We start from the raw sequence: 22,388 nt of genomic DNA on the forward strand, positions 1-22,388 counted from the left end.
GCACATATGCAAAGGTTTATTTTTATCTGTTGTTGATAAGTAATTATGCACTGTCTTTTTTTTTTTTTTTTTTTTTAAATATCACTTTTGGGCAGAGATCTATAAAAATTTTTAACATTACACTGCATAAAGCATTTGTCTGTCCAATTTGAAAGAGCAGATACCATTTGCACACATGTTGGAACATCATCAAATTCTCCCCAAACAAAAAGAACAAGTTTTTCATATATTTCTGTTGCAATCAAGCCTCTAGCTCAAATATTTTGAAAATGTTTTATCAAAAGGTAGGGTATCTGAATAGTACAAGTGCTTCAAATGCAGACATACCACCTGAAGATGATGAAAGGTATGGTTGACCTTGCTCATCAAAAAATGAGGAACTTCTATTCTGCTTTAGAAGCATTATTCAAACTATCAAATATGGGTACATAGACTCTCAAATTGAAATATTATATGGCAACTGGTCAAGCCATAATATCCAATATTTTAAACATTAAAAGAATATGCAACTTCTTTGTTCCCAAAGTTTTTAACAGCAGATCACATGGAACAAGTATAAAACATTCAAAGGAACTGCATAAAATTTGTGATCATGATCCAGAATTTCTAAAAATAATAGGAACAAGAAATGAAATGAAATCTTTATAAGCTAAAAACAAATGGCAATCCTCTAATGGGCATCTCCTGTGAAAAAATAAAATTTGGATTGAGAGTCTAAAGGTAAAGTTATACTGAGAACTATTTTTGGATGATAAAAGCATAATTCTGAATTTATGCCAGTTGGTGTAAATTAATAAGACTGTTTACTTTGAAGTCATTAGTCATTAAGCACCTGAGAGAAGCAGTCAGACAATGTCCCATTCATCATATAACAATGGTTTCTGAATACTTTATAAACACTAACTAGCTAACAACACCCTCCATATCTGCTTGACCTTGTGCCATACAATTTTTATTTTTTTTTTCAAAAATAAATAACCAGACAGAAAGAAAAAGAGATAGCGGTAATTGTATAGCCTGTCATGACATTCTCTGGACAATGCAGATAGTGTCAGCAGACTAGGCATCTGTGAGAGAACTGACTGAGGTGTTTAAGGCTATGAGTCAGTTAAGTAAACTAAATGCTAATGACATCCTTACTCTTTGCCAGGTGCCACACAATGAGGGGACATAAATTTAAACTGAAAATGATAGTTGCAGGATAGATGTGTGAAACTTTTCCCTGAGCCAAGAGTAAATGATCGTTGGAATAAACTTTCACCTGGTGTTGTGGAAGTAGATAATTTGAATAAACTTAAAGAAGGATTACACAAATTATTTGAGGGAATGACTATATGAAAGTTTTTTTTATATTTGGCTAACAATGTATATATTTGCTTCCTTCCATCATTTTGCCACTGCTTATATTCATCAGAGGGATGACAAATTTGGAAACTTGTCATCCCTTTAATATCATCTCTTGACTGAAAGCAGAAGACAACTATGACAATTGTGATCTTGGAACTTAATTTTTTTAATTATGTAACCAATGAAAAAAATATATATTTAAATAAAGTCATTATTTTGAAAAAGTTTGTGTAATTTAATTTAAATTATTAATTTATATTATAATCTAATATATATTTTAAATTAACATTCTTAAAATATAGGTTACATTGTTAGATTATAATATAAATTAGTATTCTAAATTATTATACTTCTAAATTTTATTATTTATTTTAGTTTATATTATTGGTTATTCTACTTGAACATTCGTCACATTCTATCTCAAAATTGATTTCGACATAATGTAAGTTGATCATCACAGAAACAGAGAACTTCTTAATGCTATTTTACTTTCAATTTGGGCAGCTGACCCCAGATGAAGTCACCCAAATTGTGAGTATGCAACAATAAGACATGTATATTTTACTTTTGTATATATTTTCCTTCTGTGTATATATACTGTTCATTTTCCATAAGTATATATCATAATAAGATTAAATACACACACACACACACACACTGCATAACCTAGGGATTTCACATTTCTAACCCTTTTTTGCGATGGCATGTTACATTAATGACTAGCATCAAAAATAGAAATAAAAACAAAAGATATCTGTTAATAGTTAAGGCAAGGCTAAGTAATATTTGACACGTGCTCTCAAAATATTCCAAAACGAGCATTTGCAACGTTTATACGACAGTTTTGGTAAACACAACAATGACGACTGAAATGTTATCAGAAGCCCTCGATTTGCTTCAATTTATCATTTTAAATGGAAAACAAAATGAAAAGTTCAGCAGGTGCAAACTAATATTTAGTTGAACTACCTCTGGCCCTGATGGCAACAGCACACTGTCAAGGCATTGGTAAGATCAATTTCTGAAGATAATCAACTGGTAGTTCATGGTTCCAAACATGAATTATGGCTTCCTGAAGTTCAAGAAGGGTCTTTGGTATCTTTCTGGCAACTGCAGATTCCACATGATGCCAATGGTTCTCTATAAGATTCAGGTCCGAGCTGTTTCCTGGCCAGCTAAGAGTTATAATGGACCATTCTTCCAACCATTTTTTCATCTGTAACAAATGTAAACATGTTACTGTTGAACCTCTAATGCAGAAATGAAGCTACAGTAACTAAAGAAGTGCCTACTTACACTTTTCAGCCGATGACAAGGAACAGAGTGGTCCTGAATGATGCAGTTACTTGGCAGGTTGAAATGGTCTCAAATGGTTGGCAGTAATTGCCTTCCAATATAGCCAGGTATCCATTGGCATTTATGGAACTGTTTATAAACTGCAGGTGACCTACTCCGCGATACAAAATGCACCCCCATATCATTTGGCTGCTAGGAAATTTCACTGTAGACACCGTACAGTCTGAATGGTATTTTTCACCACATCTACGGCAAATCGTTTATCTCCCATCAGAGCCATGCAGGTTGAATTTCTTCTCATCCGAGAAAATAACTGACTTCCACTGCTCGGGGGTCCATTTGACATACTCCTTACACCAAATTAATCATCAGGCCTTTTTCATTTTTTGTGTGAGGAGGGGCTTCTTCTTAGGACAACAGGCTACAAGTCCATTTTTGAAGTGCCATCTTCTGACTGTTACTGCACTTGCTACCACTCCTGTACATTCTTCCCATTCTATTTTCAGCTCAGACAAAGAAGCTTTATGGTTTTTAAGGCATAAGCGCTTCAAAACGCAGTCCTGTTTTGGTATAGAGACTCGTTTGCATCCGGTTCCTTTTTTCCTATCAGCAGAACCAGTATTCTTGAGTTTGGAAAGAAATCTACTCACTGTCGACTGATTACAAGACACTCTATAAGCAATACTAGTACAGAGCATGCTTATATAGCTGAAAGTAAAGGCTGACGCAATATTATGTCATCACCTACGTGCGTCAATCTTATCTGATGCAATCTGTAAGAAATATTATATTAAATAATATAATATAATATATATATATATATATATATATACAAAGTATAGAAAATTAATAAATAACTTAAGTAAAGTTAACTAAACAAGAACTAATTAATGCCATCTATACATAACTATATAGAACATTACATCAGTCTAATTATTTATTTTTGCATAGTTAAAGAACAATAAGTAAAATATATTTCATAACGGATAAGCTAGTATTTACTTAACCCTATAATAGCCATAACTGGTCCACGAGATAAAGCCTGGTAAAGGATAATCATTAGTTAAAACAATAGTAAAAATAAAACAATCAATCAACATAATAATAATATATATCAAGTCAATTATAGGCAATTGGACACATTGAAAGGGACTTTATCGAGGGCTAACCCTCTCAATATGTCCCCTACAATTAACCCGGCTATCAGTTTCTGATATCATCTGCCTGTTTAACACGGTCAAAAGGTAATTCATGCGATAGATGGATCTGTAAAGTTAAAGTTAGCCAATAATTTTGTTGTTAACAGGCTGGATGACTTTAGCCCGACCGATAGCTAAGACAGTAAAAGCATATTTTAAGGAAGAAGCGAAATAAATGAGAACCAATAACCTTCAATTAATGTCATATTAATAAGTACAAAAGGAGCATAAGCTAAAAAAGGAGAAAGGATACGAGGTTTAAGAATAGCATTGAGATACTAATAGGATTGAAGTACTAATGCTATTCTTAAACCTTGTATCCTTTCTCAGCTTATGCTCCTTTTGTACTTATTAATATGACATTAATTGAAGGTTACTGGTTCTCATTTATTTCTCTTCTTCCTTAAAATATGCTTTTACTGTCTTAGCTATCGGTCGGGCTAAAGTCATCCAGCCTGTTAACAACAAAATTATTGTCTAACTTTAACTTTACAGATCCATCTAGCGCATGAATTACCTTTTGACCATGTTAAACAGGCAGGTGATATCAGAAACTGATAGCCGGGTTAATTGTAGGGGACATATTGAGAGGGTTAGCCCTCGATAAAGTCCCTTTCAATGTGTCCAATTACCTATAATTGACTTGATATATATTATTATGTTGACTGATTGTTTTATTTTTACTATTGCTTTGACTAATGATTATCCTTTACCAGGTTTTACCTCATGGACCAGTTATGGCTATTATAGGGTTAAGTAAATACCAGCTTATCTGTTATGAAATATATTTTACTTATTGTTCTTTAACTATGCAAAAATAAATATGTATGTATATATATAAAAAAGAAATAAATTCTTTTATTTATTTAAAAGTATTTAAATAAGTTCCATCTTGGAACTTTTTTGATCCTACCTGTATATTTGAACTTTAGTAGAGCATTTTACATGGTGCCTAAAGAACAGTTATTGTTCAAACTGGAGCAGAGTCGTTTTTCATAGCAGATTAGAGTCACAAGTGAAATCCCCCCCCCACCAGGGGTTGGCACTGGGTTCCTATGGTTTCCAATTTTATAAAATGACAGTGACGAATGCATACATTGTTAAAATCTGCAGATGATATTAAAGGCCAGGAAATGGTCACGATTACAACCAGACCAAGCTACTTCAAAGTTACTTGGACTGGTTATTTAGATGGCCAGAAAAATGGCAATTACCAAGGTAAGATCTTGCACCTGGGAAATAACAACCCAAGGAAAACTTAGGAGTGATGATATTGTAGACATGATATCCTTCATGCAGTGCAAACATGATATCTTTTACCTGTATACAAAAGTCTGTAAACCAGACTTTTGTATACAGGAGAAAGGAGAATTAATTCTGTTATATATTTTGGTTGCAGGACAGCAACTGGAATATTGTACTGAGATTTGAAAACCCATGAAAAAAAAAACACCAACATTCTCAAAGCAGTCCAGAGAAATTTTGATGAAGATATCCTTACAAAGGTGTAGTTTTCAGAGACTAAAAACCAGATACCCAAGAAGAGATGTTTGATTGAGGTGTATAAGATCCTGGGGGGGGGGGATATAAGTGAAATGAATGAGAGTTGTCTCGCTAGTAGGGGAGACAAGAATACTGGAGTATAAATATAAGATGAACAAGGAACCAAAGAGGTTGGATCTCAGAAAGTTCATCTTTAATAACAATGGTTTATCACTGTTAAATTATCTGAAAGGATCACCAGGGTTGAGAACTTTGCAAAGGTCAGGAGAAATAGTAGAATTTTTTCATGGATGCAGCAAAAACCTAGCTTCCTTACACCACTTGGGAATTATAATATTAATACTAAAAATTTTACATAGTGCTCAGTTAGCTAGGCTCAGGTTTATTTGTTTGTTTGTTTCAGAGTTTTATGGCACATCAGTGTCTGAGGCTATAATGAGCTAAGCCAACTAGTCTCAGGAAGAGGTGTAGGAAGCCCCTTCCACAAGATTTATTTCCAGGTTATTCATTACATAACAGACAAAATCAGCCTGAAAAAAAAAAAAAAAGAAAGCAAGCAAGCAAGCAGCAGCTTTACAAACATAAGATACAATTATATCCATATAAGAATTAGTTACATAGAGCAGTTGGAGGAGACGATTGCTGTTGTAATGGTTTGGAGCATGTAATGGCACAGGGATTACTTTAGAAATACACAAATATATTCTAATCTTTTTTCAGATAGGTGAAAAATTCAGTCGATTTGGCATTATTTAGCTGTAGAAAATGTTTCGTAGGTTAGATGAGGAGTGAAAAGATGTACAACTAATGGAGATATGATTAGTTGTAGTACAAGTAATGTGTGGGACTTATATACTAATAGTAGTATACAAAGATGTATTAAATGAGTATGGCTAATGCATTCTGTAGTCAGTACAATGTCTCTGTATTTTTTTAGTTAGAAACTGGAGCTCCATACTTATGGGTTCTGCTTTAACATTGAGTTTGCCATATTTGTATCCACCATTAATTTCATACTTATCATATGGCTGGCTTATTATCAGTGAAAAGGACTGGAATGGAGTTAATGCCAGAGGGATTCCTTGCTGCTTAATCTGCATATTTATCTTCTGGTATTCAAACAAGTCAGGAAATCCAGAAAACTTTGGGTCTTTTTATTTTAATTTCTTTATTGCTCCAAAAGTACAATAAAATTAATACAAAGATTACATATAACACTAATAGAGAGCACTGTGCCCTTTGATGCCTCAGCATAGGGTTCACAAAAGCAAATAATTTTGTTCTCCTAATCATATACAGACAATGCATTATAGAACTACTTTTCATTAAGATGAAGTAGTCTAGAATGAATATGATTCAGGCAGGGATAGGAAGTTGGAGACCTATTTTCCAAGGGCATCACTGTACTAAGAGTCTCCACATACAAGGACTGATCAGATATAAGATACTATTTTTATATTAAAAAAAATAGTAGTGGTAGTAGTGGCATGTGATGCAAGAAAGCAAGTGTATGAGCTTATGCAGCATCAGCCAAAAAAAAAAAAAAAAAATGCACCATTCCCTCCAAATGACTGTCCAGTTCCTCCTTAAATTTATTTAACCTATCAACTTCCACAACAACAGATGGAAGTTTGTTCCAGCAATTAACCACCCGCTAGCTAACGGCAAATTTCCGCACATCTATTCTACATCTGTCTTTTCTTAATTTGAATTTATGCCACCTTAGGTTCGTAATCTGAACAAATGGAAGTACCCATCAGAATTCAGCGTGCTCAACCCATTCAAGGCCTTATACACCTCAATCAGATCACCGTGCAGGTGCCTAGTCTCCAGCCACTGCAATTTGCAGAACTTAAGCCTCTCTTGGTAAGAGGATCTCTTCATTCCCCTCACTATTCTTGTTGCCCTTCTCTGTACACACTCAAGCAAATCTATATCCTTCCTAAAATGAGGCCTCCAGACCTGTACGCAGTACTCAAAGCATGGCCTGACCATTGCCTTATACAGAGGACAATCACCTCCTTTTCCCTGCTAGCAAAATTCCTGTATATCATTGACAATACCCCAAGATCTGCCTTGGCAGCCTGTCTGCATTGCTCAGAAAACTTCATATCTGACTGCACAATTATTCCCAGGTCTTTTTCATTTTCTACCACCTTAAATGTAGTACCATAGTTGGTACGTTTCTCTGGGGTTACTTCTACCCATATGCAGTACTTTGCATTTGTCAAGGTTAAACTTCAGTTGCCACTTCTTAGTCCATCTGCCCAAATTATCCAGATCCTGTTGCAGTAGCACACTGCCATTACTGTCATTAACAACCCTGCCAACCTTTGTATCATCTGCAAACTTCAACACTATGCCTGATATATCTTCATCAATATCATTGATAAATATACAAAACAACAGAGGACCCAACACCAACCCCTGTGAGACTCCACTAATAACATTAGTCCACGAAGAGCAGCACCCATTAATTACCACCCTCTGTCTTCTCCCACTGAACCATCCTTTTATCCATTATAGCAACTTACCCTTAATACCATTCTGCTCCAATCTGTACAATAGTCTTCCATGTGCAACAGTGTCAAAAGCTTTCCTGAAATCCAAATATATGATATCAAAATTATTTTTTGCATTCAGTTCCTTTGTAACCACATCATACCTGTGCCCACACAAATATGTTTTAAAATCACTCCCCATCAAAACAATTTCCCCATGATAATATGCAAATATTCCAACATTCCTGCTCCTTCCTTGTGGAGATCTTCAACTGTGAACCAGCTGAAGTTTGCTGTTGCATTCTGTTAGATGGTTGGAATGTCATTAAATCTTGATTCTCCCAGCTTCATTTCAAGTTTGGAGAAGAGAGAGAGAGAAAAAAAAAAATCACATGGGGTCAGGAGAATAAGGAAGGCAGGGCACTAATAAAGAGCACCTGTACGTTTTTGATCAAACAACTACAGGAGTGTAATTTTTTTGACCAAACACATACAAGTTAGTGCATATGCATCAGTTTATATAAAGCATCATTATACATCTCATATTGTGATTTTCATAAGTTGCCTGTCCCTTATATTTCAAATAAGTAACACTTCCCCAATTCAGAAGGCTGTTATTACTTATTCTCAGTTGAGTATAACCACCCAGATGGCCATTTCAAGGTTGGTTTGACCTGTCATCCATGAATGAGTAGGTACTCAAGGTGTAAGAGCCGAAAATCCTGTTGTGACTATTTAAATATTATGAGAGATGACAAGAGGCGTGTGTGTGTGTGTGTGTGTGTGTGTGTGTGTGTGTGTGTGTGTGTGTGTGTGTGTGTGTGTGTGTGTGTGTGTGTGTGTGTGTGTGTGTGTGTGTGTGTACCAACACTCATAGATTTTGATTTCACAGTATGCGATTTAATAACGATACCATTTATAAAAACCTTGGTTTGTTAAAACTACATACAGAACTGATGCATTTAACTTGTACATTGGTTGAATTTTTTTTTTTTGTAGTCTATTGAAACTTTATAGCCTAGAACTAGGAGTTTGGACCAAAAATTCTTGAATGGAAAGAACTGTTTACATGAGCACTGCCAACCATTTGTCATTTTCAAACACAATTATGCAGTGGTGGTGTTTTCTCCTAACTTTTCCTTGAAGCAAACCAGTACCTCTTTATTAGAGGCTTGCTTTACTAACTAACTATTTGAACAAAAGCATAATGAATGATACCCTGACAAACTGAATAGGGACTTTGCATCTAAATAAATTTGTGAATACTGAGAGGCAAGTGAAAAAGAAATTTTCTGAAGCTAAAATAAAGTAAATAAAGCTCCTGGGACAGATGTGATCTATCCAGTTATATTTAGAGAGGCAACAAAAGAGGTAAGCAAACCTTTATCCACAATTATGATGAGAGAATCATTGGATTCAGGGAAAGTCCTTATAGACTGGAGATGTGCAAATATGTTTCCAATTCAAACCTGAGATCAAAGTGAAGTGAGTAATTACAAACCTGTAAATTTGACTTCTGTTCCAGGGAAAATAATGGAGTCACTGATTAAAGAAGTAATGCAGGACCATCTAGATAGGAATGCACTTATACTGCAGTCACAGCATGGATTTGTTAAGGGGCATTCTTGTCTGACCAATATAATTGGATTTTATAATGCAGTAACAAAGGAACTGGATGCAAAAAATTATTTTGACATGTTATCCAGCTTGAATATCCAGCTTGAATATCCAGCTTAAATTTTAGAAAAACTTTTGATATTGTTGCACATAAAAAAAAAAAAAAAAAAAACTGCTGTACAAATTGGAGAAGTGTGGCATTAAGGGCATGTTACTGCCCTGGATAAAGGGATGGTTGAGTGGGAGAAGACAGAATAGTTATCAATAGATGCTGCTCTTCTTGGAATAATATCATTAGTGGAGTCCCCCAGGGTTCAATGCTGAGCCCATTGTTCTCAATATTTATTAATGATACTGATGAAAGCATATCAGGCTTAATGTCTGAATTTGCAGTCTGAATTTATCAATGTTAAACTTCAACTGCCACTTCTCAAAGTGGCAACTGAAGTTTAACATTGATAAATGCAAGGTACTGCATATGGATGGTTCACTGTGCTGTCTGTATGTAACTCATGTAAGATCCATGCAGTTCTTTGTGTTGTGTCACAAAATCTTTGTGTGCTATTGTGCTGATGATTAGAACACATGCAGGTACATTTGATTTTGCAAATAACTGGAACAGGAGCATGATGGAAGCTTCTTACTGTATAGATCGGATCACGGGATTAATTGTGGTATCCTTAGCATTTTTTGGGCACCTGCATTTGATAACCAAATTATAATTTGATAAACAATTAATTTCTGAACTTTAGAATTGCGATGCTGACTCAGTTCAATCACTTGATACAACCAACCCTGCATCACATTATGCAAACATATTCACCACTATGCTGATCAATTTTTCTGGATACAGTAACTTTACAAATATACAATGGGTTTGGCACAGTCTGGATAGACTGCCCTCACATGCACACATATAATAAAAAAGGCTGTATCTGTATGATATTGTTTGCAAATTATTATACCTTTGCAGTATAATATTTCAAATTTTAACCTGCATAATATTGTCTGTATGATAATGTATGGCAGGGTTGCCAAAAATTGGCAGGAACTGCCTAGTACAATAAATTAGAAAAAAATAAAAATAAAAAAAAAAAATATATATATATATGTGTGTGTGAATAGCAATAATCCCAGATTAATATACCAACTGTGTGGTACCATAGGCTGGGTAGTGAAGAATGAAAAAACTTGGGGGTATGATTGTGCAGTCAGATATGAAGTTCTCTGAGTAATACAGAGAAGATGCCAGGGCAACTTATGGGGTTTTGCCAATGATATACAGAAATTTTGCTAGCAGGGAGGCGATTATCCCATTGTATAAGGCAATGGTTAGGCTACATCTTGAGTACTGTACATAGGTCTGGAGGCCTCATTTTAGGAAGGGTATGGATCTGTTGAAACAGGTGCAGAGAAAAGAATTGTCTTACCAAGAAAGGATTCAGTTCCACAAATTGCAGAACCTGCAAGGAGAACTGATTGAGTGGTTTAAGGCTTTGAATGGATTGAGTACACTTAGTGTTCATGGCATCATTCCTCTTGCTCAGACTACATGCATGAGGGGCATAAATTCAAGTTGAGGAAGGATGGTTGCAGAATAGATGTGCAGAAATTTGCCTTCAGCTGAAAGTGAATCATCCATTGAGCTGATTGTTGGTACAAACTTCTGTTTGGTGTTGTGGAAGCAGATAGTCTGAATAAATTTAAGGAAGAATTAGATAAATTATTAGAGGGGATGGATAGGTGATGTGGAAAGGTTTCTTTTCTTTCTTTTATTTTTCTTTTTTTTTGTCTGATGCTGTATAAGATTACTTCCTTGTATCATCTGTCATTGCTAATACTAAAAGAAAAAAAAAAAGAAAAAAAAAAGTTCTTGCATTTTATCAAATGTATCCTGGTTTTTTTTTTTTTTTTTGGATGAGGTGAGTTTGGAGGACTCAAAGTCTGCTTGCTAGGAGGACTAAAATTTCATTTTGTGAACTTAGTCATACACCTATATTTCACCACCATTAATAATACAGTTGATGAAATCAGGTCCATTTCCACCCTTCTTTCACACACAGTTCTCAAAGATGAACCTTTTCAAGCATCATTCATCAATCTTGAGAACAGTTTCTAATATACTCTACGTAGACCACCTTTTTGATCAAAATCACCTGGCATAAACCAAAAATGATCAGAAATTTCTTGGGTAGTTAATCATTACACTAAATGAATTTTTTATTTATTAACTTCAGCAACCATTTCATCACTGCTTGAATCCTGAATGTTGGTAATCTTTAAGAGATTCTTAGCCATTTAGAAAATGTTTTATCCACTGTTAAACAACAACCTCATTTAAACAGACATTATCAAATGTAGTTCTTAATAATTTACCACTCCATTTCTCCTATTCCTCCTACAAAACTTTATGTATAAACATGTTGTCCTGTTTTTGTATCCATTACAACTGCAGTGGATTCCTAAGATACATCTGAATTTCAATGTGCTGTTCATTAATCGTTTGGTGGGAGAGGAAGCAGCTTGAACCAATAACAAGGTGACCCTTATTTTATAATTAAAGAAAAATTACTAAATTATAGAAAACTGTAAAATTTGCATTTTAAAATCTGGAATGCTTTAAAATCCACACATTTTACAAAAAAAAAATCATTTTACAATCTCAAAATATTAAGAAATCAATCCAGCAATCACATCTACGATTGCATTTGTATTATAGAATCTATGCTAAAAAAACGACAAACTTGATTGTTGGAATTGGCATTTCTGTCTTTTAATGCTATAGCTTATTCAATAAACTTCATAACTTAGCCCAAACAGTTCTTGCAAATTATATTTGCAAGAACTGTTTGGACTAAGTTATGAAGATTGACATACCTTGTTATAATTACTCGTTAAGAAAACTGGTTGTTTTTTTTTATCCTCCAATGCAAAACTATTTTTTTCTAAAGTGCACTCACATATTCTCCCTGAAACTATACTAAGCTGTTGTTGTTTGTTATTTGGTTTTTAGGAGCATTAGCAACTAAGGCCATATTGCTCCGGGAATATGTGATGGTCATTCCCTTGACCTTTCCGTATTTGGTGGTGACGGGCTCGAACCCCGGTCTAATCAAGAAGCATGTGCTACGCACTGCTGCTCCTTCCCACCTGGCTACGGAGGTGCCTCTATACTAAGCATGCATTTAAAACTGACATTACAGTATATAACAACATATGCTGCTACTTTCTTTATTTTCATTTGCTCACATTTAATAAATTGAGCTCTTATTTACATTTTAGCCACTAGCACTACCGTGTAGTCATTATAAAGGTTTACAGATGTAAATTAGTTCAGTTGTGTAAATAAGTTAATATTCACTGAAATGTGCTGTGTAACTTCTCAAAGACTATGCATTCCTCTCTAAAATCAGGAAATTTTAAAATTCAGTCTTCTCAATCCCCAGGGATGTTGGATTTTAAAGAGTTTACTGCACTAAAATTTAATTATACAATATTTAATTAGTTATTAAATAAAAAGTTCATTAAAATTATTTTTAACTTTTCTGAAAAAAGAAAAATTATATAAACAGATGAAGGAATGAATAAATATCAAAATAAATACCTCTTATTACAGGAGAATTGTCCTTTAGAAAAAAATTGTTCAAGTATTTAGGTATAAATGCAGATAAGCAGGCATAACCCAAGGCTACAAAAAATAATTAAAAATGGTTACAAATTTTCATTGCTAAAAACATTTAATTGAATTACAAACAAAACAGTCTAAAGGAATTAAGCAAAACAATCATTAGTTTGTGCACTGCAATGAAACTAAAGCAAAGGTTGAAATGCACAAAGATTGCATTTATCCATGCAAATATTAGACATCAGATGGGAACTGTTCCTTAGGAGTAGGATCTTCATTCATGGCTGCATATTCATTCACTTACAATTGTTCACCATGCCATATAACGAAAATGTAATCTGTATAATAAATACAGAATGACACAAAATGCATCTAACACATAAATTTAAACCATTATTTCTCCAAAACAAGAGTCCAATGTTCAAACACCATTCAGATTAGAATCTGAAGCCACTTACTGTATACGACAATGTGTTAAATGTGCTGTCTTGCTACTAAACTAACATGATTTATGCCTCCAAGACAAAAATAAAAATTCTGATTATACCACAAAGCTGAATACATCAAATACAGTACGTCAATATAACATGCCTCTTTATACTGCAGTTTCAGATGTACCATAGGTATAATCATGTCCTACAAAACAAATAATGAAAAAAAAAAAAAAGTAATGTGCTCAAAAAAGTAGCAAAACAAATTATAAAAAAAGTAGTGTGTTCAAAAAACTAGCAATTCATACTAGAAACTGGAAAAAGTAAATACTGTATGTATTTACTGTATTTTTAAGAGAGGAAATTAGCTAAAAATTGGCTGTATATTTCTTCAATATACATCAGAACCCCATTAATCCGGACTTGACAGGACACACTCGGTCCGGATTAGTGAAAGTCTGGATTAACCAAAAGCTATCTTTAACATACCAGTTTTTATTTAAAGTTACTAAATAACAAAATTTTAACTAAACTGGTTTTTATATTAAATTAATAAAACAATATTTTAAAGTAAAAATTATAAAAAGTAAAAGAATATGGTAAGTAAACAAAATACTGTACAAAGCAATAAAGTTTTAATGTAGAACATTATATTACACAAAATTAAACACAAAAATATTACAACACAAAACAAAACTATTTTCGAGAAGTTTACGTGAAATAGTCCTCAATGTTTCTTTGCTTTTATTTTGAAGCTGCTTTCAGGCCACACAATCTTGCAACTGTTTCAAGGTCATGTATGTGTATGTCCCTGTTTATGGCAGCCCCCCAGGCATGTGCCTATCTCCACCTAATGTCTCTGTGAAGGAAGAATCTCTGTACCATGGGCCTGACATAGTATTAACACACACTACAATGCTGTAGTATGTGTTATCCATGTCAGGCCATTTTGCCAACAGGGAGCAGCTGTCTTCTGGACAGCCAATTCCCGGCGTCCATTCGACGGCATGTGGAGCCGCCGGGCCTGTTCCAATGGTCTGTGTTATAGCACAAAGTCCCGCATCCACCAGCGGGTGTGTCATACCAGAAGATGCCAGCAAATCTCGCACTCAGGGCACCCAATCCTGAGCACCAGCAAAAAAATAAATAAATAATAAATAAATAAATATATATATATATATATATATATACATATAAATAAAAAAAATTAATTAAAATATATCTATATTAAAAATGGTAATATTAAAAATAACTAAAATTAAAATAAAACTGCAAATTATGGGTTTTAAAAAAAAAAAAAAAAAAAAAAAAACACTTCAAGGTCAGAAGCTCACCAGCTGATGTGTCATCCTGTCTCTCAAAATAAATCAGTAGCTTCTCCAGTATTCCGGTTGCTTCAGTGTGGCTCACGTCAGTTGCTTCCTCACACACTTATCATCGGAGTTGTCATGTTCATTAGCTTGCAATGATGATGATGAGCCTGCTTACAATGTCTTCCTCGGTGAGGATCTGATGTCCTAGATCATTATCACACATTATCCATGTCCCGCATCCACCGGCAGGTGTGCCATACCAGAGGATGCCAGCAAATCCCGCACTCAGGGCACCCAATCCTGTCTTCATTTGTTACATTCTGAACAACCCCCCTAGACGTTGAGCTAACTGAACAAAATCATTATCATCCTTGTCATCATCATCATCAGGATCTGAATAAATGTCCATTTTCTCCTCAGATCTTTCTATTGGAACATCAGACCAAAGTTTTTCCAGCATTTGAAAAGGGTAGTCTTGGCAGTTTTGTCCCAAGCAGCAGCAGAAAAATAAATGACTGTCTTTATGTTGACATTTTTAAGAAGGTCCATAAAGTTTGATTTTTCTTCAAGTGCCTCTTGTTGTTCAACAGTGAGATTATCAACTTCTTTCTGTACCGTCACTTCACAGCCTCTAACTCCTTGATCCATAGGCTGTAATAATGCAGCAATGTTGGGTGGGAAAAATTTTACAAAGATGTTGCCAGATCTCAGTTGTTCTTCTGCTGGGTGGGTTGGAGCGTTATCAATGAATAAAACTGCTTTTTCTTCCAGTCCTTGATCCCTTAAATATTTTTCAACTAAGGGAACAAACAAGATGAAAAACCAATCTTTAAAAAGACCTGAGCTCATCCAAGCTGATTTTTGTGACGTGTACTTAGCTGGGAGGGCATTTATGTTCAAATTTTTAAGAGCATGGGCTCAGCAGATTTTTTTAAGACTAACAGTAGTAACCTTAAATTCCCAGATGCATTACTGCACAAAAGCAATGTCACTCTTTCCTTACTCGATTTATGTCCTTTAGCTGAAGAGCCAAGTTTTGAGGCAAGTGTTTTTTTTTTGGGTAACATTTTGAAAAATAAACCAGTCTCGTCAGAATTAAAAATTTGGGATGGAACTAAACTTTCTTCACTAATAAACTTGAGAAACTGTACTTTAAATTCTTCGCTTGCAACACAATCACCAGAAAGACTTTTGCCTGTAATTCCAAGCTGTTGGATTCCATGATGCTCCTTCCACTTTGATAGCCACCCCAAACTCACAGTAAAAGATGGGTTGCCTACTAACTTTTCATTAAGGCTAAGAGCCCTTGATTGAAGGATTGGGTCTGAAAGATGTTATTTGTTTGTTATTTGGTTTTTTAGGAGCATTAGCAACTAAGGCCATATTGCTCCAGGAATATGCAGTGGTCATTCCCTGACCTTTCCGCATCCTCCGTATTTGGTGGTGACGGGCTCGAACCCCGGTCTAATCAAGAAACGTGTGCTACGCACTACTGCTCCTTGCAACCTGGGGGTTTGAAAGAGGAACCCCTTGCTCTCATTCTTGACAAAACCAAATGTATAAGGCCTCATCCAAATTTTTATTTTTGCTGGCTTAATGGTAGCTTGTTTGTTAGTTAGTTAGTTATTTGGTTTTTAGGAGCATTAGCAACTAAGGCCATATTGCTCCGGGATATGCGGTGGTCATTCCCTGACCTTTCCGCATCCTCTGTATTTGGTGGTGACGGGCTCGAACCCCAGTCTAATCAAGAAGCGTGTGCTACGCACTGCTGCTCCTTCCCACCTGGCTATGGAGGTGCCCTTAATGGTAGCTCTATTTCCTAAGCTGTTTTTGGCCACCATTTTTGCACAAAAAGTTTTTGATTGCTTTCCTTTTTTTTTTTTTTTTTTTTTAACTCCAATCGGGAGCAGTTTGTTTTTCCACCCTATATCGAGAGCAATCCTTTTTAATCTTTCCCCCTTATCAATGCGAAAAAGCAAAAAAAATAAATAATAAATAAATAAAAGCAAAAGTAAAAACACACTAAAGAACTAAGGTAAGGTGCACGCGTGGACAATGCTAGCTGCAGCTGTCAACTGAATAGGCCAGCGCTCAAGATTACCCTATGATTGTCTCTGACCATACCATACCACGTGGTCTGGTTGGATTTTTGGAGGTCACAACCATAAAACAATAAAAACAATTAGCAGTCCCCTGTTAAGCTTTTCTGTTAGTTAGTGCAATCTATTATAAACGGATAGTAAACACGATCTTATTGAATTTGCGATAACACCAACAGCCGGAATTCTGCAGGTCTTTACATTATTATGGCGAAATGTGTTTCCCCTTGCACGAAATCTTCAAATCATATCAAAAACATAAATAAATTTTTAGAATGTTCTGAAAATTTGAACAGAATATTTGGAGAGCTTTTGACAATGTCAGGACTTTTATTCACATCTTTACTACCTATTGTAATACCAGGATCCCTACTAAAGAAATAGGCAGTTATGCTCCCAGTATATCTGAAGTAACTCTATTATTACACGCTATTTTCTTTGCTTTTTACTTTCTACCTGCTAACTCTAAATTTTTACACCTCAAAATCTATTAGAGAAATTGAAATTGAGGTGCTATTACTATCCTTACTCTTACCTCCTTTCACCTTAATTTGGTATAAGCCTTTTCTTTTTCACTACTTAATAAGTTAATTATTTTTCACTGGTAAATAGCTTAAATTATTTCCTTTCACAGTATAATAGCATAATAGTATTTTCACTTCTAACCCCACATCTAATTTATAATTGGCTCTCACTTTCTGTATTATTTGTTTCACTGCTATTTGTTGGGCTAGCTGTTATTTTGCCAGTTTGCTGCTAAATTTTAATATAATGTATAATTTGGATAATTTTAGATCATCATTTGGACCTAGCAGATAACAACAGAAACAGATAGCCTTTGTCAATTATTGACTGGATGTATTGAACGGTGCTAGCCCTCATCAACGTACCATTCAATGTATCCTAATATCAGTAATTTACCTCATCATCATCATCATTTTATTTTTAATTATTTGTTCGTTTATAGGTACAGGGTGTTCGGAAAGTCACTGTGCACTTATATATTTATTAACAGACATGTTTCAATATAGAATAAAGGAGGTAAATATGAATGACAATTATAAAAAATGTTGAAAGTGACCCCCCCTTAGCATCAATACAGGCTCGGATCCCTCTTATTTTGTTTCTAAACGCCGCTATCAGTTGCTCACTTGAAATAGACTGAATGAATGCTGTTATTGCTGCTTTCAAGTCATCCAACTTGCGCAGACAAGCTAGATACACTGCAGATTTTGCTGCTCCCCATAGATAAAAGTCTGGCGGATTTAGATCTGGTGAGCGTGAGGGCCACAAGTCTGTCGAAATAATGCGGTCTCCAAACCATTCCTTTAATAACTTGCATAGATCTGTGAGATGTGTGGGCAGTAGCACAATCCTATTGAAACCATGAGTAATTGATTTCATCACTTGTCATCTGACCGATGAAGGTGTGAAGAATCTCCAAGCAATAGCGCCCGCTGTTTATTGTGTTCATAAAGAAAATAGGGCCAACAATTCGACGTCTGGAAATCGCAACCCACACACCAATCTTGAAATCGTGTAGGGCTGTTTCGTGCAAAGTGTGAGGATTATCGGATGACCACAATCTTGAATTTTGCGAATTAACATAATCCGAGAGATGGAAGCATGCTTCGTCAGTGAAAAAGGTCACATCCAACACATTAGCTGTATTCTCTTCGATAAATCGGTTAAACCATCCAATAGCGTATTTGTTTTTCATGATCAGTTGCTTTCAGTTCATGTACCGCCATTATTTTGTATGGGAAGAGCTTGCTTTAATTTCTTTCTGACGGCTTTATGAGCTGTTGTTGTTATTTTGGTTTTTAGGAGCATTAGCAACTAAGGCCATATTGCTCCGGGATATGCGGTGGTCATTCCCTGACCTTCCCGCATCCTCCGTATTTGGTGGTGACGGGCTCGAACCCCGGTCTAATCAAGAAGCGTGTGCTACGCACTGCTGCTCCTTCCCACCTGGCTACGGAGGCGCCGGCTTTATGAGCAGTTCCAAGACCAATATCATGCCGCTGAGCTAACTTTCATAATGATTTTGATGGACTCTGCAGCATACTGTCAGAAATATCCATCAGTTTCTCCTCCGATAGCTTTTCTGGTCTTCCACAGCGTTTGACATCATCCACTGCTCCTGTTTCCCAAAACTCATCGACAAGGTTACGAACTGTATTGCGATGTGGAACAGGTGTATCTGGGAATTTGTCAGCAAATTGCACCACATCTGTGTATCTACCACCTTCTTGGAATACGTGTTCGATGAGCCATACACGTTCTTCAGTTGTTAAAACCATATTGGGATCAAAATCTGAAAACCAATTCAGATTATCAAGTCTTTTGGCCTCACGGCTCACTGGGTATACTTTTATCTGAATATCTTTATTCTAAATCCTTATGCTAAAATCTTATCTTATATCTTCTTTATTGGCCTAAAGGCTAACTTTGAATGCTTTTATTATGCTTAATACATTCTTATTCGATTCATTTCGCCTTAGAACTCTCTTGGAAAGCTTTTATTGTACACTACTGTACTTTAAACACTGTTCAAATTCCTTATCTTAAATCCTTATCATACATACTGTTGTAATTATATATATATAGGTAAGTTTCTCTCAACCCATAGACAATTTCCGGGATGTTTTCTAATCTGTTTTACACAGCCTAGTACACTTTGCAAAATCCACATATAATAACATTAACTTATTATTTTTAATGAATTTTACTTTCACCTCCTTATATCTTCAATACCTATCTCCTTATATCTTCAATATTCCTAACAATTCAGGAATAGTTATTTTCACTTCTATCAAAAAAATTGAAGTTTTTTTATAATATCTATTTTTATTATAATAATAGATTTATTATAATATTATAATAATAGATTAATATAATAGATTTACTTCTATCAAAAAAATAGCACCTTTAACTACATACAACCATTTTGATATTGAAAGATATGATATAATATAAAGATGCCTACATAGGTTTTGAAGAATTCTGTAAAATATTTTTAAGTAGTGTTATTGAATAGGGTGAAAGTCGGTCACATTTGTGGAATTAGAATGCTCCAAGATAGGTAATACACAATTACCTATACACAAGATAGTATTTCACATATGGGAGGCCAAAAGATTCTTTCAGAGAATGATTATAAAGATGAAGTAAGATATCTGCAATTAATTGACTCACAACAAGTGAAGATCTTATTCAGCCCTAAAGAAATGATAAAATATAATAAAGAATAGTCAGGAAGAGAATTTGTGACAGCTCTAAGCGGAAGAAATGAAATTACCATATTTGAGAAAGTAACGCATCATCAGCAAGAAGACCCAAATCAGATAACAGAAGGTTTGGGTTTCGTATTGAACATTATGATGAGTTATGTGCTGCAACCATACCTCAAGGTCAAAGGAGTTTGGTAGGTTAGTAACAGCATTAGAGAAGATTCACTTTACTCTGGATGTCCTTAAGATAACAAAGACACAATGACAGGAAAGTTCCCCTACTTAGACTAATAAAATTTTATGGCTAAAAGCCTCAAGCTATGAGAAACTCAAACTATGACATTATTTTGTGAAAATGCATCATTAGTTCACACCTGAATTTCAAGACAAACCAGAGTTCATATTGTGAAATCCTTGAAGAATGTCTTCCTCTTATTCTTTGAATATGTAAAACTTTCCCATTACAGAAGTCTAATGGGGAAATTCTGTACAGTGGGATCAACTGACGATGTTACCAACAGTAAATTCTAAGTGGGAAGCATTCAAGGAATAATTAATCGTGGATGCTACTAAAAGTTTCATATCTATTAAGAAATATTGTTCAAGATTTAGGTCTAAATGGTTATCAAATGAACTAATGAGACTCGTAACAGAGAAGAAAAATGCATGGGATGCATATAAATTATCAAGCGACTCAGAAGCCAATGGCAGATATAAGCTAGTCTTTAATCAGGTCACAAAGGAGGTTAAACAGGCGAAGAAATCCTTGGCAAAAGATGCTAAGAAAAACAGCAAGGATTTCTTTACTTATATAAACTCTAAAAGGAAGGGGATGAATCTGATTGGTCCACTTGACATCGATGATTCGACTGTTGATGATCCTGCTCAGATACCAAACAAACTGAATGAGTATTTTGCATCTACATTCACACGAGGATACTTAATGATTTTATAATGACTGAGAGCAAAGTGGAGGAGAAATTGTTGAAGTTAAACATAAGAAAAGCACCTGGGGTGAATGGGATGTATCCAGTTATATTAAAGGAGGCGGCAAAGCAACTAAGCAAACCCTTAGCCATAATTATGAGAGCATCCTTGGACTCAGGGGAGGTTCCCACGGACTGGAGATGTGCAAATGTATCCCCAATTCATAAATGGGGATCGAAGGATGACACGAGTAATTACAGACCAGTTAGTTTAACTTCTGTTCCGGGTAAAATGGAATCACTGGTTAAAGATGCATTGCAGGATAATCTAGAGAAGACTGCAGCAATAATTCAGACACAGCATGGGTTTGTTAAGGGAAAGTCTTGTCTGACAAATTTGATTGGTTATTATGATGTGGTTACAAAGGAACTGGATGCAAAAAATTTTGATATCATATAGTTGGATTTCAGGAAAGCTTTTGACACTGTTGCGCATGGAAGACTATTGTACAAATTGGAGCAGAATGGTATTAAGTGTAAGTTGCTACAATGGATAAAAGGATGGTCAAGTGGGAGAAGACAGAGGGTGGTAATCAATGGGTGCTACTCTTTGTGGACTAATGTTATCAGTGGAGTCCCACAGGGTTCAGTGTTGGGTCCACTGTTGTTTTATATATTTATCAATGATACTGATGAAGGTATATCAGGCTTAATGTCGAAGTTTGCAGATGATACAAAGGTTGGCAGGGTTGTTAATGACAGTAATGGCAGTGTGCTACTGCAACAGTATCTAGAAAATTTGGGCAGATGGGCTGAGAAGTGGCAACTGAAGTTTAAAGATGAAGTAAGATATCTGCAATTAATTGACAAATGCAAAGTACTGCATATGGGTAGAAGTAACCCCAGAGAAACATACCAACTATGTGGTACTACACTTAAGGTGGTAAAAAATGAAAAAGACCTGGGAGTAATTGTGCAGTCAGATATGAAGTTTTCTGAGCAATGCAGACAGGCTGCCAGGGCAGGTCATGGGGTTTTGTCAATGATATATAGGAATTTTGCTAGCAGGGAGGAGGTGATTGTCCCTCTGTATAAGGCAATGGTCATGCCACGCCTTGAGTACTGTGTACAGGTCTGGAGGCCTCATTTATAGAAGGATGTTGATTTGCTTGAGCGTATACAGAGAAGAGCAACAAGATTGGTGAGGGGAATGAAGGGATCCTCTTACCAAGAGAGGCTTAAGTTCTGCAAATTGCAGTGGCTGGAGACTAGGCACCTGCACGGTGATCTGATTGAGG

At 35.3% G+C, this 22,388-nt stretch overlaps 1 protein-coding gene across 7 annotated transcripts in view; it reads right to left on the reverse strand.

The window, feature by feature from the left end:
- LOC150082055 (TBC domain-containing protein kinase-like protein) overlaps window positions 1–22,388 on the reverse strand; it is a 311,436-nt gene that overhangs the window by 57,766 nt on the left and 231,282 nt on the right. For all 7 annotated transcript variants that reach the window (XM_090379947.1, XM_090379944.1, XM_090379948.1 and 4 more), the window contains one exon: window positions 13,068–13,151. In XM_090379947.1, the coding sequence (XP_090236073.1) occupies window positions 13,068–13,151 (84 nt within the window). The remainder of the gene's footprint in view (window positions 1–13,067; window positions 13,152–22,388) is intronic.

This window comes from Mastigoproctus giganteus, chromosome 8, assembly GCF_048544385.1.
Source record: "Mastigoproctus giganteus isolate SK-2022 chromosome 8, ASM4854438v1, whole genome shotgun sequence".
NCBI classification, from domain to species: domain Eukaryota; kingdom Metazoa; phylum Arthropoda; class Arachnida; order Uropygi; family Thelyphonidae; genus Mastigoproctus; species Mastigoproctus giganteus.